This window comes from Syngnathus floridae, chromosome 14 (assembly GCF_059516105.1).
Source record: "Syngnathus floridae isolate MCC-2025c chromosome 14, RoL_Sflo_1.0, whole genome shotgun sequence".
Taxonomy (NCBI): domain Eukaryota; kingdom Metazoa; phylum Chordata; class Actinopteri; order Syngnathiformes; family Syngnathidae; genus Syngnathus; species Syngnathus floridae.
This window is the reverse complement of record NC_142426.1, coordinates 3,425,869-3,444,818: the sequence shown is the minus strand read 5'-3', so window position 1 is coordinate 3,444,818 and position 18,950 is coordinate 3,425,869. Positions and strand designations below refer to the sequence as shown.

The 18,950-nt window shown below is 42.8% G+C and overlaps 1 protein-coding gene across 7 annotated transcripts in view; it reads right to left on the bottom strand.

Annotated features, from left to right (window-relative positions):
- Positions 1 to 295: 295 nt before the first annotated feature.
- The window catches only part of LOC148387069 (RNA-binding Raly-like protein), a 47,245-nt gene continuing 28,590 nt past the window's right edge, over positions 296 to 18,950 (bottom strand). For 4 of the 7 annotated variants that reach the window (XM_088396815.1, XM_088396809.1, XM_088396810.1 and 1 more), the window contains 8 exons: positions 18,400 to 18,677; positions 3,309 to 3,384; positions 2,927 to 2,974; positions 1,803 to 2,005; positions 1,537 to 1,638; positions 1,286 to 1,443; positions 948 to 985; positions 296 to 795 (listed from right to left, as the gene is read on the bottom strand). In XM_088396815.1, the coding sequence (XP_088252941.1) occupies positions 953 to 985; positions 1,286 to 1,443; positions 1,537 to 1,638; positions 1,803 to 2,005; positions 2,927 to 2,974; positions 3,309 to 3,384; positions 18,400 to 18,655 (876 nt within the window). In that variant the 5' untranslated portion in view covers positions 18,656 to 18,677 and the 3' untranslated portion in view covers positions 296 to 795; positions 948 to 952. The remainder of the gene's footprint in view (positions 796 to 947; positions 986 to 1,285; positions 1,444 to 1,536; positions 1,639 to 1,802; positions 2,006 to 2,926; positions 2,975 to 3,308; positions 3,385 to 18,399; positions 18,678 to 18,950) is intronic. The other 3 variants (XM_088396811.1, XM_088396812.1, XM_088396814.1) reach the window with 1 other exon arrangement.

The window sequence follows — 18,950 nt, the reverse complement described above, 5'->3', positions numbered from 1 at the left end:
CTGTCTCCTTTATTGCACAAAAAGGACTCTTCCCTTCCCGAGAGCGGCACCACTGCTGCTCACTGCTCCCCTCTCCCCCAGGGGATGGATCAAAATCACATGGGGTTGGGTTAAATGCAGAGGACAAATTTCATCACACCCAGATGTGTGTGTGACGATGATCATTGGGACTAAAAAAATTAAAAAAGCATTAACTCAACATAATAAATGAAACTTTTATGGGAGTAACTGTTTTATTCCAAAAAACCCATCTTATTATTCATAGCTGTACAACCAAAGCAATGAATACAAATGATCCGTGACAATCCCTTTTTATTTGTTACTACATGCTGATTGTAAAAAATATTCATCTCTTCTTTGACAGAATGTAACAAGGACACTGTAAGATGGGTACTGTGACCGAAAGACAAAAACAAAATAACTGTACAAGTAAAGCAAAGCACATTAAGTGGTTCCTCTTACATTCATATTTTCAACATACATTTGCTGTACAACAGAATTATAGACAATACAGACCATAGAGGCTGAAGCACAAAACATATTGTACTTACAAGTTAGCATTTGCCGATTGCTCTTTTCATTTGATCTTGCCGCTCAAAAATCAGTTTGGATGACAACACATCGGGACTGTCAGTATTTGTTTTTTCTTTTTTTTAATCTGATGAGGCGTACACGGAACAAACAAGTCGTTCCCTCCGTTGTTGATCTTTCATTTCAAACAGTTCTTCTGGCTGACGGAGGCTTTGCTGGTTGACTTCTGCAATCTTTGTGCACTGCAGGTTTCCCTTTGCTTTACTGGAAAACAAATGCCAAAGCAGAAATACCACAATAAAGTATTTTTCTTAAAGCAAATGTTTGGCACCATGCTGTTGAATAAAGAAAGACCCCAAATAAAAGCCAAATTTCTTGCAACATTCTCTAATTGTTGTCCTTTCAATCCCACTGACCTTGCTCAGTTGTCGATATCTGATATGTGGTTCTCTCTCTGCAATTACAAAAACACAAGGATGATAACAATAATAATTCCTTGTCAAGTAGTCTACTACTTTTCTATTAGCCAGGGATTTGTCGCCGGAACGAGAAACCGTTACGAGCAAAATACATTTCTTTACTACAGTTAACAGTAAGTAATGTTGAAACGTGACTTCAATCTTTGCTGTCTCGTTGATAAAGGTTTTATGATGATTTTATATTATTCCCTATGGGAAATTGAAATGAGACTGTCAGTCAAAAATATTATGATTACAGTTTGTGTACAAGGGATGTGATTATTCTGACATCTCACCATGTCACCAGCGCCCTCGTCCTCAAAGTAATCGTCGCCGCCGTCTGTCATCTCCCCAGCCTCGGCCTCGACATCCGCACCCAATTCATCTCCACCAGAGTGGTCGGCCTGGTTGCTGTGGTGACACTCGCACACCTCCTCGTGTTTTCTCTGCATCTCTAGTGAAGGAGAGAGCACCAGAGCCCCGATGTAATAAGTACAAAGTTGGCCAGCATATATTTTACGGTCGGTTTTCTTGTTTTCTATCTTACCATGCTGCCTCTCAAATTTGTCAAGCCTTCCCAGCAGGGAATCGATCTTGGTCTTGATCTGCGACAGTTCCTTTTTGATGCTCAGCAGATGCTCTGTCTTCACTGCGCGGTGGCACGTGCCATCAAAATCGTAGGATTACAATACAGTCAACCAGTGTTATTGTTCATTAATGATGAAAGTGGATAAATACCATTAAATGATTTCAGGAAATCATCCAAAATATGTTAATGTTCTATACGAGAAGAAAGTTGAAAAGACAACATACGTTTGGGTCCCATGACAGAAGACGACGGGATGTTGACAAGCCTTGGGGAAGAGGAGGAGGACGAGGAGGACGATGAAGAGCAGGTTCGGACGGAAAAAGAGGACTTGATCCTGCGCGGGACAGACGGCACGACGAGCCGTGAGCGTTTCACCGGAATGACGGCCCGGGCGGGTGGCACCACGCAACCGTGGTACTCGAACAATCTGAGGACACAATAGACACCATAAAACGGAATTTAAATGAACAATATCAGCAAAACCATCGAGAAACCATCTATCACTAACGAACAACACAAGGCACAAATAGGAATAAAATTGCATTGGATGACAAACAAGTCATCTACGTTTACTCCCACAACGGCGCACACGCCCGCTTCTACATGAGCCGGTCTACAAAAACACCAAAAGAAAGAAAACTCCACTCATGCGTACCATTAGACTGCCTTTTGCATTAGACTTCCACTGGGCAAGAAAACAGGGCCCAATCAATGACATCAAGTAAGTATATGAACACTCAGAAATAATTCAAAGCACAGGAAGTAAACAAAGCAATGAAAATGTCAAAAAAGATGATAAATCGACATGAATGAGCAGCCGGGAGACAATCTGACAGTCGGCGTTCGGCTAAAAGCGTCATTAGGAATCCCGGAGTGGAGGAAATCGAACGCTCCTGATATGACGTTCATTATGCCTACATGTTAATATATTCGCGTTGCCTGGGATGCTAATTCTAATGAGGAAACTCAACCGCTGCCAGAAAAATGAGATGACAAATAAAGAAAATATGAGTGCAGTGGTGGAGAACCTTGATTCATTAAGTCCTCCAAAGGCCTTGTAAAATATTTATTAGTGCTGTGGTGGAAAGCCAAAAGTCTGATGGCTGGACTTTTTGGGGAAAGGAGAAACATATTTTCACGTGAAATGTTGCAGAGAGTTAATTCTTCAATAATTCATTGAAGCTGCGTCCCAGTGGATTTTTGTTGAATTTTCGGGTTGGAGGGTGGAATTGACAGGTGAATTTCTATTCATTCCAATGGGAAAAGAGAATTTGCAAAATTAGTGTTTTGATTAGTGAGCAAGCCTTATCTCAAGGCACCACCGACATTTTTATTATAAACAACCTACCTGCTGTAAAAATCATCTCTGTAGTAGTCGTAGTCAAACTCGTAGCCACTGCAAAAACAAGTCAAAGGTGAAATTTGACATCCAAGATGGACTGAGTAATAAAGGAGATGATCAGAACCCCTTTTGATTGACATGTCATTTAATTATAGGAAATGTTTGGACAAGCCTGCTCGCTGCTGGCCAAGATAAGCAGCCTGGAGTAAGCAAAAAAAATACCCCGTAAACGTAACTGCAGAAATGGGCTCGGTAAAGGTGTTTTTATTAAGGGCAAAAAAATACAGTGAGACCTCAATTTAATTGACTAATTGGGGGAGGAGCTTGTCCATTGCCCATTACATCAAAGTAACTTCTTTTTGTGACTTAATATGGTGTGAAATCCAACCTGTAGAGGGTGGACAACGGCCTCTTGGTGGCCATCTTTGGCCGGTATGGTTTGGGCTCTCCTGCCATGTTGATATCTGGAAAGACAAAGCACAGAGCACAAAAGCTTCATGCTTCTGCTAAGAACCAAAAACAAACGTCAGTGAAAGCCTACTAGAGCAACTGAAATGTATATTTGCTAAATCAGATGCAAATTGTGGCAGGTGTTTCCAAATTGTACATGTTTTATTTCCGTTATTAAAAGGGTGTGCACACTTGTGCAACCATATAATTTCTACTGCCCCTCTTGAAAAGATTTTATTCTAGGTTATATAGGTCACACTAATGGGTAAAAGTTTTTGAAATGATTACTTTTCAAATTTCAGTAAAACTTGGCATTTGAACAGGAGTGTGTTAATATTTTATAGCTACTGTGTCATCTAGTGTTCACGTCCTTTTCTTCTATAGCTTCTTTCTTAATGCGTTTCTTGGCCTTTACAGCACGTACAAAATGGGATAAGGCAAAAAGAAGATGACAACTCTCAAAAGACATTAATGACAATTCTAATTTGCAACAGAAAAGCAAACCACGAGAAATTTCGTCACAGTTTACCGGTAACTCGTTTTATGCCTACAAATGAGTCCCAGCGATGCATTAGCAGATGAATGTGCACACAAGACCTGTCGTGTTGTTATGATTGACAGCTCCTTCGACACGCTCCAAAAAACGTCCTGCCTTCTGCTCAATCAGCCTGAAGTGCGCACTGCTCAAGGTCGCACATGACAGCGCAAACAAATGGCAGACGGCCTCACGTGACAAGCCAAGAAGTGCGCCTGACGCATGAGTCACCGCCGCCGACACCTGCGATAAAATATCGACAGGCTCGGCGAGAAGTTGGACCTCTTATGTTCCAAATTCTCAAAAGTCTGCCTTGGAACAAATGAACCAAGAGTCATCTCTCATTTTCAACAACTTGCTGTATAGTCACCATTCTTTTTATCGAGGACTCTTTCTCACATCTCCCTAATGGCTAAAGGAAAATGTGTTTTTGGGAGTTTGCAAACATATTTTTTAAGGTTGTGTTAAACTTATAATCATATTAATATCTAGTATTGAAGTGCTCATGTGGATTGGTGGGGGCCGAGGAATGTGCAGGCAAACTGCATGAACTTGTTTTCTTGGAAGTGTTGTGTATAGGCCCAGACAGGGAGTACCGGACGAGATAATCTCAAGGTCGGTGAGAAAGGAGAACAACAGCACATCTATGGGACTGGGCATCGAGGGGAAAACCCAACCGCCTGACCTCAGCGACACCTGGACGGGGAGGAGATGGCCATCCACCAATCATCTCACAATATTTTGCATGCTTTAATATTCATATTGTGTTTCTTTAAAACTGGGCAACCCGGAAGAATGTGTCGTCTTTTGGTGGTCACAAAAACGCACGAGCTTTAGTGTGAGGGACCCGGGACCCAGGCCTGTATTAGTGCGCTTTGTCAGGAATAAATAATTGGTAAATTTGGTCTAATTGATCTACTGGTCTTCTCTTTGACAGAACGAACTCGCAAAATTGTTAGGTGCGCCAGTGTGTGGATTAGGACATAGCAATTTATGAGTTAAGTGTTGATCACAATTTGGAGTCAGATCAATAACTAGAATCCGTAACCTAACAATTTCTTGGTGACCCCGACGTGATGTCAAGAGAAGGGTAATTGACAACTCGTGGTCTTTAGCCAAGACACCGGACAGTGTCAGGGACACTGTCTCCCGGTCGGCGAACCGTTTGGAATAAGCGCACAACGTTGAGCTGGTACGACGTCTCCTCATCACCGATAAGGTAAGCAGAATACCTGTTACTATAAGTAGAAATGCTGCAAATTGAAAGAGGAAATTTAAGAGGAGACTGTCGTTCAGATCAAATAAGGTGTGCATGATGTTAAGATACATACGGTGAATAAGTTTGGAACTTACGTGTGTAACGTGTACGGTAAAGTCAGGGACTTACGCGTACTAAGGATAGGTCAGGGACCTAGTGCTTCGTCGTGGCGGACAAGGGTGCGGTGACGATCGTATTCAAATAGCTGGGGTTAATAAAGAGATCCCCGAGGGGAAGTGAGGCCTCCTCAAAAAATATCCGGTGGTAACAGTTCCTCCTGTGAGAGATCAGACCGCTAAAATATCCAAAATGAACCAAATTGGGGGGAGAGTGTGTGTGCGCGCAGAGGATCCTCATGAGTGGGTGTGTATATCAGTGTGTGTGAGTGAGATGTGTGTTCTATGGAAGAAATCAGTAATGGAGAATGTTTAGGAGGCTTTTGAGCGATAATAGGGAAATTGAGAAGTGTACAATGGTGTGTTTAAGTTGGTTAGAGAAACTAAGATGAGCAAGGTGTGGCAGTAGAGAAAATAGGGCGTGTGTGCAATAGAGAAAATAAGACGTGTGTGGCAGAAAGTTACTAGAACGGTGGCTTGATAGGATGAGAATAAGAGACAACAAATGTTGTGTAGAAGACATTGAAAGATGTCGAATGTGAACATGATGAAGGGCGCAACAGCAAAGTTGGCCTGCCCTTTGAGAAGTTGAGACTGATGAGCGTGCCTGCACTCGCGCGTAGTCGCGGGTCTAGGCTGTGCGCGTGGGCCTGTGCTATGCTCGTGCGGGCGGTGGGCCGGCATCATGATTGTTGCAGGAAATGGCCAGCCTGTAACCGGTCAACATTGATGCCGCGACCCCCCCCTCGCACGGGGGGGGTGCTATGGCCCGGGCGGGGCAGGGACAGTGTGAGTTTCTCAGTGAATGTTTGAAGCAGTGAGATTGAAGGAATGTATATGCTGATGTGGAAGCGCAAATTGTGAATGGTATTGACCGATAGAAAGTGGCAAAGAAGCTACATGAGAGATGGATTGTGCGTGCGTGCGTGCGTGCGTGCGTGTGGATGCGTGTGTGTGTGTGTACGTGCGATTGTGTGCGCGCTCGGTGTGTGCGTTTATGTGCACACCCTGTGTGGGTGCAGGCGTGTGAGGAGGAAGACTGCATGGATCAGAGAATGTTCAAGAAAGGGGGGGGCTAACTCGTAAATAATGAGGAGCTATTGGGAGTAACCTGTTTGTCCTTTCTTTAAGGTTAGGTTAAGTTAGCAACATGAGCGATTTAGAGGTTCAAAAGAAAGACAATTAAAAGAAAATAACATTTTTGATTTGGACAATTGCAGGCTAACAGGAGCATAGATTGTTTTTGTTTGTTTTTAAAGATATATTTAACAGTTTATCTCGGTGCAGTAAGGATATAGCAATTTTGAAAGACTTAAAATTAAAAGCAAAATTACATTTTAATTCTGACACATGCCAGCTAACATGAGGATGGCAAATAAATGAATAAATACTCGCTCAAATGCGGCATGTGTTTTAAATTGGGCGATAAGACATTCACTTTCAAGCACTATCATTTAGCGCTGCTGACAACAATAATTTATGAGATGGTAAACCAAGGAGGAGTGTCATAGTTGGAACACAGGCGCTGTATGACCTATAGATTGAACAATAACACTCACCGCATATACAACCATGTTGGTAGATTGTTAAATTACATTACAGTTTATTATAAAGGATTTCGGAACTTTATTTGATGATAAACACTGGAACGAGGATTTTAGCCGTGTTAATGGGTAGGGTGGATGGATTACTCAAAAAAAAAAAAAAAAAAAAACATTTGATAAGGGCGGCTTGATAGTAAGATGATGAGTGTGCGCAACTGATAGGATACAAAATGTTAATAGGAAGATTTGGGGTGTAAGGAACAAATACTACACATGAAGACTGATAACACGAAGATAGTTTTGTGAAATTTGTGTCCCAGTGTGTGTTCTGCCCTAGCACATGGCACAAGTCCTGAACTGAGTCCTTGTACTCTACTGGCTGCCTCAAAATCAACAGAGGACTGTCCCTGGTCATGAGACACCTTTGACCTTTGGGAGAACAACAGGAACTATTATCATGCTTGAAGGGGGCAAGCACGGCTCTTCACAGGACAAGAACCATACAGTTGGTGGAATACACACAGTCGCAGATCAAAAAAATAGACTGAAAGAACAAAGACAAGATGGATGCATTTGAGAATGGCGGACGGTCCAGCCCTGAATCATCATCATGAGAATCTAAGAGGAGAGGCTGCTAAAGACTTGCACGAGTCACATGAAGTCAAACTGGACACATTGCTAAAGACTGCTGAAGCATTACAAAGTTGGTGGAGTATGGGACAAAAGGGATGGAAGTGTGTTTGGGTGCTGGGGCAGACATAACTGAGGAGTTTTGATAAAAGAGGGAATAATAAGGCTGCTTATTGACACTGAAACGGGGATAAAAAACAAAATACATAGATATGGTCAGTGAAGATGCACTGACAAATTATACGACAGCGTGATCAGAAACTTTGCAAAGTGGACATTGATCAATAGAAATTAAATAATTTGAATCATACATTTTTATATGTAACTTAGCATTTCGAATACATAATTAATCTAACTGAAATAATGAAATTTTATAATTGGACCAGTGAAAATTTGGATTCGGGCAACAGAAGGCTGAATTGCTAAACTTAATTGACCTTTATCAAAGCAACAGAATTTAATTACACATCAACTGCGACTGATTTATAGGATGCATATTTCAGCTTGAAGGGGTGAGGGGCCATAAGAAAGTTGGAATTCTGGATAGTCAGCAAAATAGTAATAAAGGGCACTACTTAATTAAAAAAAAGAATACAGTAGGGCTTTAAATAACGAATACATTGACATGACCCTTGCGACAATTGATTTAAATGGCAATTTATGATAGGCATTTGGGGTTAGGATTAACAATCCATCCATCCATCCATTACTGGTGCGGCTTGTCCTTACGAAGGCCACGGATGATTAACAATAATAACTAGAATTATTAATTTCCGTAGAAATTGCGTGTGAAGGCGAAGAGGCTGAATAAAAATTCGGGGAAAGCCACAAGATTATGTTTAAATTTGGAACGTGTTGAATTGGTCAGAAAATTGATAAAAATATAGAAAGAATTTTGTAAAATTGGGCGTGAATTTTAAAGTTGAAAATTTGAGAGGGGGGAGTGAGACTCGCCAAGAGGGGCAATAAAGTGAAGCAGACTGAGAAACATATTTGAGCTAGACAACAGGAAAAAGGGGGAGAGCCAAATGATGACGTAAAAATCCAGAGGGAATAGTCGGACCCATCTTTATTGAATTTAATTAGGATAAGTAATAGAGACCGAGTTTGTAGGAGCAATCTGAGGTTATGGAGGCTCCCCTGACACGCGGGTCCCACAGTCGGCCCCCCCAGATAGACATATATGACAATTTGCGATGAATCTGATGGGCGAGTTTATGGAAAATTGAATTGGAGATTTTACAATAGGTCATGTTGACAACTATGTCCAAATATGAAGAGTTACTATTAGGAGTCAATGTTTGCCTGCACACTAACATACTAACTTTGAGTGTGTGTGTGCAGTATGATTGGCCAGAGAGGTCTGAAGTTGGGGTGATGTGTTTGCAATTGAGGATAAAATTCCTCTCACCTGAAGGGGTGGTACAGACTGGAGGGTCTGGAACTGGTAAGTGATGAGTTCTGACCGGAACCATGGCTCAATGATCAATCAGGGGCACCATCGACAACAAAACGGTGTGATGGAGAAGGCCCATTTCAGTGATATGGTCAGACAAGACAGAACTAGTATCGAACAGCAAGACTTTGGACGATTTGACGTGTGACGACTTTGAGCTCACCCGACGGGGTGATGGACTAGGTGGACAGTGACCAATTGTTTGACGCTTGAACGTGTTTGCGACAATAGCACGCTCTGCTTTGTTTTTCTGTGTGACTTGATTTTTTTGCAGCACCAGCCACCAGCCAAGGAGCGGATTGCGCGTTGCTTGCGTAACTTGTTTTCATTCTTGCAGGTTGTCGATTGCGTTCGTGGAAAGTTTGTGTTGGATTTACAAGAATATGTTAACCCTTGCCCTTTTGGTTTTTATGATGAACTTGTTGATGACGTGGTTTTCAGGACATGATCCGCGGGCGCCAGGATTCATTTTATGACTGTTTTTGTTTTGATACTTGATGTCTGTTTTTGTTTTTGTGTGTACAAATGTCCGCTGTCAGCAGGGCTATAAGCTCACTGACAGGAGTGCGATGATTTTTGTTTGTGTTGCCGAGTGTGTGGTGGACAGTCAAGTTTCAAGGACTTGGGGTGATGGTCCCGGGGCCCAGATGGGAGCTAGAGGTTCCGCGGGCCTGGCTACAATGAGAGTGGTGATGAGAGGGGACGCTTTGCAGGTTCCTTTTGATACGTAATGACACATTGGGTGAATGTGTCAAAGGGGGAGTGGTAAAATAGAAATGGGTGAGTAGGTTTCAATTTGTAATTGTGATATACAAAGGTTTTTTTTCCAAATTCACTTGTTTTCAAGCTTTAACAGGACATGCCAGAATTCACCCAGCAGTGATGGAAGGAGCAGAGGAAAACCAGTGACATCTGGTTGTGGTGTGGTGATGACAAATTATAGGATCGCTTGCCAAAGAACGCATCAGGTATCTGTTCCCTCGTGTCTTTGATAATGCCTGTGGTGGTTGTCCCCATTGAAATACAGAATCTCAATTGGGACCTGGAGTCCCCACTGGCGGGGCTCCTGAAGCGAGCCAAAAGAGACGTTTTGCCCCCGTGATTGAGAGACGACGATCCCACATATATTGACACTATAGGAGTGCCCCGGGGTGTGTCAGATAAGTATAAACTCGTTAATCAAGTGTTCTCGGGATTCGAAAGTATCTTCCTATGGATCACCCCCAATAAAAATGTAGACAGTATTAATTACATTCATTACAATGTCCAACGACTGGGTAATTATACAGCTGAATCATTCGCCGCAGTTCATGAACAATTGGCTGCAACGTCGTTAATGGCGTTCCAAAATAGAATTGCGTTGGACATGCTATTGGCTAAGGAACATGGTGTAGGTGGAATGTTTGGTGATGCATGTTGTACTTTCATCCCAAACAACACGGCACGAGGAGGCCGACTGATCCAGGCGTTGGAAGGACTAAGGACACTGAACAAAAAGATGAAAGATCATTCAGGCCTACACACCGATATTTGGTCTGATTGGATGAAAACGTTCGGAAGCTGGAAAGGCCTCATCATGTCTGTGCTTGTTGCTGTGGCTATTTTTACTACAGTTATGATTTTATGCAATTGTTGTTGTATTCCATGTATTAGGTCACTCACTGTCCGGTTGATCGAGAAAACCGTTGGCCCGTTGCCACCGATGGGCCAATATGCCCTGGTGACTCAACATGAGCAGCGGGGGGAAGGAAGGATCGACAGCGCGCTGGTAGCTGTTTGCTAGGGTAACAGGTGATGACCTCATAAATGAGGTCATGAGAGGGAATAAAGGAAAATGTGTTTTTGGGAGTTTGCAAACATATTTTTTAAGGTTGTGTTAAACTTATAATCATATTAATATCTAGTATTGAAGTGCTCATGTGGATTGGTGGGGGCCGAGGAATGTGCAGGCAAACTGCATGAACTTGTTTTCTTGGAAGTGTTGTGTATAGGCCCAGACAGGGAGTACCGGACGAGATAATCTCAAGGTCGGTGAGAAAGGAGAACAACAGCACATCTATGGGACTGGGCATCGAGGGGAAAACCCAACCGCCTGACCTCAGCGACACCTGGACGGGGAGGAGATGGCCATCCACCAATCATCTCACAATATTTTGCATGCTTTAATATTCATATTGTGTTTCTTTAAAACTGGGCAACCCGGAAGAATGTGTCGTCTTTTGGTGGTCACAAAAACGCACGAGCTTTAGTGTGAGGGACCCGGGACCCAGGCCTGTATTAGTGCGCTTTGTCAGGAATAAATAATTGGTAAATTTGGTCTAATTGATCTACTGGTCTTCTCTTTGACAGAACGAACTCGCAAAATTGTTAGGTGCGCCAGTGTGTGGATTAGGACATAGCAATTTATGAGTTAAGTGTTGATCACAATTTGGAGTCAGATCAATAACTAGAATCCGTAACCTAACATGGCCTAAAGCAGTCGAAGGAAAAGGAGGGTAGGAGGATGCGGAGGAGAGGAGCATCAGTGGCTCTCAGGTGCACAGGGACAGCTGCATCCTTGTAATTAGGCCGCAGGAAGACATGAGGGATGGCTCCCGTAACAAACGGCTGGCGCTCTCCGTGGACCCCTTCACCGCTCAGGTCGTAAAAAAAAAAAAATCTGAAAGGAAGCGCCTCGCGACGGCCCTCCTGAATAATTACATTCATTATGTGGGTAAAAATGGCGCAAAAGTGTGTACTTGTTGCCGTGAGCATCTGTTAAAAGTTGGGGGGGGGGGGGGGGGGGTGTGATAGAGGGGTGGCGTTGCCAAGCAATAGCAGTCCCAAGAGTCCGGCTTTGAGTTTCCTCATATTCAACACACGCACAGCACACAGACCGGCCTAGTGGTAGAGTGTCCGCCCTGAGACTGGAAGGTTGTGGGTTCAAACCCCGGCCGGGTCATACCAAAGACTATAAAAATGGGACCCATTGCCTCCTTGCTTGGCACTCAGCATGAAGGGTTGGAATTGGGGGGTTAGATCACCAAATGATTCCTGAGCGCGGCACCGCTGCTGCTCACTGCTCCCCTCTCCCCCAGGGGATGGATCAAAACCACACAGGGATGGGTTAAATGCAGAGACAAATTTCGCCACACCCAGATGTGTGTGTGACAATCATTGGGATTTTAACTTTAACTTTTACTAGACAACATGATACAAATCGTCCTCCACAGCACGTTACTCTACAAGTCGCTCATAACAAAGGTTTAGCTTACCAACAATCCGGCGTTGCCCAACAAGCCAGCTCAGGACAAACTGACTTGTAGCTCAAAAGCCTCCTAAATCGGGTCACTGCTACCTCAAGGTACCACCATATGTGTTTGTATATATTTTTGGTGGAACTCTTGTAAAAGATTGCTTTGGAAGAGTGATTGTACTTGACAGGGCAGTGACGTACGACACCACATGGGAGAGAGGCTACATGACGTTAATCCCCAAAAATAATCTTTTGGCAGGCAAAGTCAGAACAAAGTCAGTGTCTGCTGTGACGGGCGTTCATGGGAGCAGGTGAGCGCGGCGCATTTGATGAAGCGATCATGCAGAGCGCCGGTGCCAATACAAATTCGTTTGTAAGAAGCATCACCACAGCGCTCCCGAGATTTCAATCTACGCCGTGTTCTCCCCGCCCTGTAAATCTGACAGGGCAGACTTCAATAATCCCCAATCTTGTCTCAAGGGCACATGCGACGACGACGTTTGCGCTTTTTTTATTGCGCCCGAGAGTGTGTTTTCATCTTGGAAGGACGGAATGACAAAGCGGACACCTTCAATGAGTGATTCTGGCTACGGGATTGAGAATACATTCAAAACAGGACCAACAAATATTATTGGTTGACCCAGGGAGGAGAATTTCTTCCCCGATTCAGTGAGGAGGGGTCAACCCTTTTGTCCTAATTCTAACCCCAACTAACTAACAAATGAGGCTCATACAACACTGTGGAGTGACCACGTGTCACGCGTGTACCGAAACATCGATCACTCTCATCAAGTCCAGGGCAACAATGAACACAGAGAACACCGTGTCTGGAGTGATCTTCACCATGTTCGGAATGGACGTGTGGATTAATCAACACCTTGTCCTTTTCTAATGAATTCTCTGTACTTTGCTCTGGAGCCCCCGCGAAGAAAATGGCCACTTTGGCAGCCCGTAAATTTGATCCGGAGCTCCTAATGTGATTATTTTTTACGAGATGGGCCCAAGTATGGGAATTTGAAGGGATTAATACATCATGAGCGCAGTGGCACACTACAGGTTTTAGTGTTCCATTTGGATAAAAGCTGACGAGGCAACATTTTCATGACAACTTCTATGGCCTTTTAATCAAGCAAAAGAGGCAAAACAGTCTCTCAGTGTATGACAAAGAGTTGCTGTTTATGAGTCAAAATGAAAAATAAGCTTCAAGAAAGTGCAATTTAGGACTTTTAAGAATTTGTTTGAAGGCTATTTTGATCACATACAATCAAAACAGCTGCAGCTATTTCTAGCAGCGAACATTAGCACTTGTTGAAGCGACTTCCAGTGAACTTGCTGACGCCAAAACATGCTGACGTTTCATCATATTTCGGGTTTATTTGAGTGTTTGTGCTATTTAAAAGGCATACTTTTCAACTGAATTTATTATCCATCCAAAAGTTTAAAGCAATTTAGCTAATTTGCGACTACTATTAGTAAGTCAGTGTTTTTTTTTGTTCCCACCGTGAATGGCAAATGCTACTGTCTAGCCTGTTGAGACAGACAATATTACGTATTCATAATTGCAGTTGTTGCACATACCACCTGAGAATGGGCTTATGCAAGCCCACTCCTCACAGAGCAATCAAACGGAGAGTACACAGCACTCGGTACGCACATCATTTTTCCACTTATTAGTAATCACTTATGCGTGCTTAAAATTCTAGTAGACCGGCAATCAAGTCAGAAAGACAAAAATATAAAAAATGATATTAATAAGGGGGGGGTTGTTTTTAGTTCTATATTATAATTGTTTACTTAGTTTGCTTAAAGTTGCCTGATGAATAAGAATGAAGGTTGTGTGATGGCCATGGTATGACTGGAACTGATTCGTCCTTTCTCTTTTTAATGAGTTTTTTTCTGTCATGAAAGAATGTTTTGTTCCATTGGGGTACAAACTAAAATCAAAAAATAATTATCAAAATGAAATAAAAAAATAATATATACACATATATATACATATTTAGATACATATGATAATGATAGATTAAACTCGAAGGTTTTTTTATCCAATCCAAATAAAAATGGTATTATTGAATGTTTTTCCGCACTATATCCCATGGATGTCCTTCGTGGAGTATAAACATTTATTGACAATTTAAACGCATCATAAAAGCTCATGAATCCAATATAGTGCGTCCAATTTACCATCCATGCAAAAGACATTTACGTAGTAACCCTTAGAGAAAAACTATAAGATTAAATCAACTTTTGAGAGGACTGCAAACACATTTTCATGCAAAACGGATTCTAAAAAAAAAAAACTCCTTCTGTATAGTAAATATACTCACATTTCTGAATGCGGCGGCGCCTGCCTTTGTACATGTTTGGAGCAGAGAGAAAAGATGCTTGACTTTACCTCTTCTTCCTCCCTCTCCCTCTCCCCAAAAACAGACAGCATGTGTGTGTGCACTTCCAAACCCAGACTCCCAGCCGAGCAGACCGTACCATTTGTCAAAACATCCCGGGGGGTGAAGGAGTGAGGGTATTTTTCATTTTTAATCATTTTTTAGCCCGATATACGTAAGATTCATGCCTGTCTGGTTTTGATGCAGATGTCAGGCAATCCCAAGGGAGTCACTAAAGTTCAAAAGTCTGTGTTCTTTAGGTTATCAATGGCTTGTTTAGGTATATGGTTAAGGTTATGGCCAGGCAAACATTTTGCGCAGTAACCAACAAGCACATTACAACATTAAAGTACATTTAAAAAAAAAACAACAACCACAAAAAACATCCCAAAAATACTACCGAGTACATATAATGTGATGAATTAATGAATTATTAACTTCCAGATAAAACAGTCAGTTTGAACATTTCCCACAAAATTCACAGATCTGTCTCGTTGCTGCGCTTGAAGTCGGAACAAGAAAGTCAACCTCTCTCAAAGAAAACGTGTGCTTTCATCATCTAAAAGAAATGTTGCTCATTTTTGCTTCACCCTTCATCTAGCTCAAATATGGGCAAATTACGGCCCGCGGGCCACATCCGGCCCTTTGTGCGTCCCTGTCCGGCCCGCATGAGGCCAATCGTAATTAAAAAAAATAAATAAAAAAAATTGTGTCGTGCGTACAATACAACTGTTGCGCTTTTATTTTGAAAGGCGTCACACTTCCGTGTAGCGTGCGTGCATGTGAGCTGTGCGTGTAGTTGAACAGCGTGAAATAATGCTGCCCTCAAAATGTGTGCTAACGCGAAGAAAAGAAAAGTTGACAAGGAGCGCCGTGTTTTCAACAAGACATGGACTGCCAAGTATTTCTTTACAGAAATGAAAGGTAAAGCCATGTGCCTGATTTGTGGTACACAGATCGCTGTGTTTAAAGAATATAATTTGAGTCGCCACTACACGACCAAGCATGAGAAAAAATACATTTGTCTGATAAACAGGGCGCATCAGAGGCTGATGCATTGCTAGCAAAACTGCAAGCCCAACAAGGACTTTTTATCAAACTTCACACCCAGAGATGGAGCGGCTTTGTCTTAGTTAAGAATAAATTGTACTGATTAATAATTGTTTTTTTATTTCACCTTTACACCAGGCGGCTCGGTGGCGCACTGGGTAGCACGTCCGCCTCACAGTTAGGAGGGTGCGGGTTCGATTCCACCTCCGGCCCTCCCTGTGTCGAGTTTGCATGTTCTCCCCGAGCCCACGTGGGTTTTCTCCGGGCACTCCGGTTTCCTCCCACATTCCAAAAACATGCTTGGTAGGCTGATTGAAGACTCCAAATTGTCCCTAGGTGTGAGTGTGGGTGCGATTGGTTGTCTGTCTCTGTGTGCCCTGCGATTGGCTGGCAACCAGTTCAGGGTGTCCCCCGCCTACTGCCCGATGACGGCTGGGATAGGCTCCAGCACGCCCGCGACCCCCGTGGGGACTAAGCAGTTCAGAAAATGGATGGATGGATGGATGGACCTTTACACCACAATTTCACATAGCTTAATATAAATATAAACAGAATAATTGTATTCTTCTAATTACCAGTACCAACTATTTAGAATAAATAATTTAGTGCATTTTACAATGGCTCAAAAATTGAGCAGGTTTAAGTTATCGTAGGTGTGGCCCTCTGACACAACTCAGGTTTTTCATGTGGCCCCTTGAAAAATTAATTGCCCACCCCTGATCTAGCTCATCATTTCGGACTGAAACAGTTTGGCAGCTTGTTGCTGCCTTCGGGGCCACAAATGAAGCCACCTTGGAACCGGAATTTGCAATTATAGCTCTGAAGTCTTTTGCTTAATACTAGCACCATCTAGTGTTCGCAAAAGTAGAAATTCCATGAATGCTTAACAGCTAATTAAAAAAAAATTGAATTCATTAATTGCCAACTGCAGTAAAGTAATTCCGCCACATGGAGGCACTGCGGGACTATTACACAGCACAAGAAAGCTTTCCTCTACTCACGTCATCATATCTGAGCAGACATTATTTTAAAACATAATCAAGCCTCCATAAATGCATGAGTCAGCAGTCTCCACCTTGCTAATTGCACATTAGCCAGTCATAAGCAAACACAAATACATAACGTCATTTGGATATGACCTCGCCAACCCCTCCAATGCGGCCTATAGTGAACTTCATGTTTTAAAGATATGGCGTTCGTTCATCTTGAGGGGGGCGACCCAGTCACACTTACAACGGAACCCTCGCACTTCCTTAGAATTCTTAAAACTAGTAGATCCAGGCTGGGAAGAAAGGAGGCTTACATTTTTTTTAAAAACTTGATTTATCCTTAGAAGGAAGGCTTGAATACGTAGAAAGGAGGGAAGGAAGAACAGAAGAAAGGACGAGGAAGCAGGATGGAAGGAAGGAAGGAAGGAAGGAGTTGTGATTTTTTTAAATGTTTTTTTCAACCCTTAATTTGGAGTTTTACCACTTTGGATGAGGCCTTTTTTTTGGTTTTATATGTACAGTACTGTGAATTCCACAATGTACCTTAGCACGTCTTTCGTCCTTCATTTCACTCTTGACAAAGTGCTGCATATTTGACTTTTTTTTATTATCTTCTTACTTTACTTTACCGTGACAAGTTAATAATGATCTTTCATACAGACTAGGGTGAAAAAGACAGTGAGCTGAGTAATTGTGTGACAGTGGAGCCTAAGAGCTTAATTAAAAAATCATATGCTCAGTTGCTTTAACAGCACACCGCTCCTAACCTTGCAGAGTGGAAGAAAAAGAAGAAGCGGCCGCCAGCTCTTCTGAGGGGAGAATTCAATTTTTACACACGCGAGTGTTCAAGGGCACCTCAGCGGTGTGATGGCACCTGTCCAGCGGCACCACCAATTTTGGACCAGCTAAGTGCCGTGGATACAAAAAGTCTGCACACCCCTGCTCAAACGCCAGCTTTAAATCGGATCAAGAGATGTTGCTGAACCCCTTTTTTTAATACACTTCTCTTCATTTTACACTTGACTTAAACATCGGTTTTACGCCGTGGATAGAAAGGATGCTTTCACCGAGGTTGTCGATGCGATTGGTCCCAAATGGACATGACAGACACAACACGCACACACACACACGCTCTCCACCTCAGTCCAATTAAGTGAACACCACTCACTGCAGCCAGAAGTCCATTTATATTCAACGAGAGCACGAGCAAGGACTATGGACGAGCTGCTGAACAAATCAATAAGTAATATCGAGAGGATTTAAGTGGGGGGTTGCTGGAGGCACTGACGGGGGCACCGGCCCATCCTGACGTTCGCTTTCATCTACAGGTCTACATTTTACAACTAGTAGCGGGGCGTTCAAGGTCACATCAACACTGCAAACAATGGGTCAAAAAATTAATTAATAGTACAAATCCTGAAATATGCAATCTGGATGAAGGTGCAGATTAAGGGATTGTTTTCAGTAGACACAAACTGTGTAATGCACATTCCCGCCATCTACTGGACTGGAGTGAAACAGCATTGGCCTGCATGTCATGATTTTCGATGACCAGAGTCAAACGGACATGATTAGGGATTGCTTTAGAGGAGGTATTTGTGGCATCAATGTTTTGTTTTTTTGTTTTTTTGAAAAAGACTAACGTGGCTCTTTTGAGGATCTAAAAATGATTATGTTAGAGAGTAATCTATTGTGTCCCTCCAATCCAAATGAGGCAGATGAATTCCTTTCTTTCAGCCCAGTTAAAATGGATCATCTTGGATTTCTATAATTGTCATGAGTGAATGAGTTGTGTGCATTTCATGAATAATATCAAATGAGATCAACGTTACCTAGCGACTGTCCCGCAATGACCCTGTTGTTCTCGCCCGCCACAGCTGCCCGGGCGTTCCTCTCGCTGACGTACTGGACAAAGGCGTAGCCCTTGTGCACGGAGCATCCCACGATCTTGCCGTACTTGGCGAAGATGGCCTCGATGTCGGCCTTGCTCACCACCGCCGTGTTGAGGTTGCCGATGAAGACGCGAGAGTTGAGCGAGCGCGGGTCATTCTTGTTGGTCACGTTGCTGGTCTGGCTCTTGCCGGTCATCCTAGACCTGCCGCAGTGCCTGCTGGGCAAACACAAGGGGACGATGTTATTGCTCAGAATGTGTATAAATCAGGCGTGAACTATTTTTCAAAATAATCTAATGACCCTTTTTTTCACACTTCAATATTGTGATTATTTTTAATGTGCGATTATCGTTTTGTAGCTCCTCATCCCATGAATTTTTTAACAAGCACAAGAAATCAACTAATCGGTATTCTTGTGAAGTGAGTCCAGTCATCTGCCAGAACATAGCGAGAGCTCCTATCGCAATTGTGCGCAAGACAAACCAAAATAA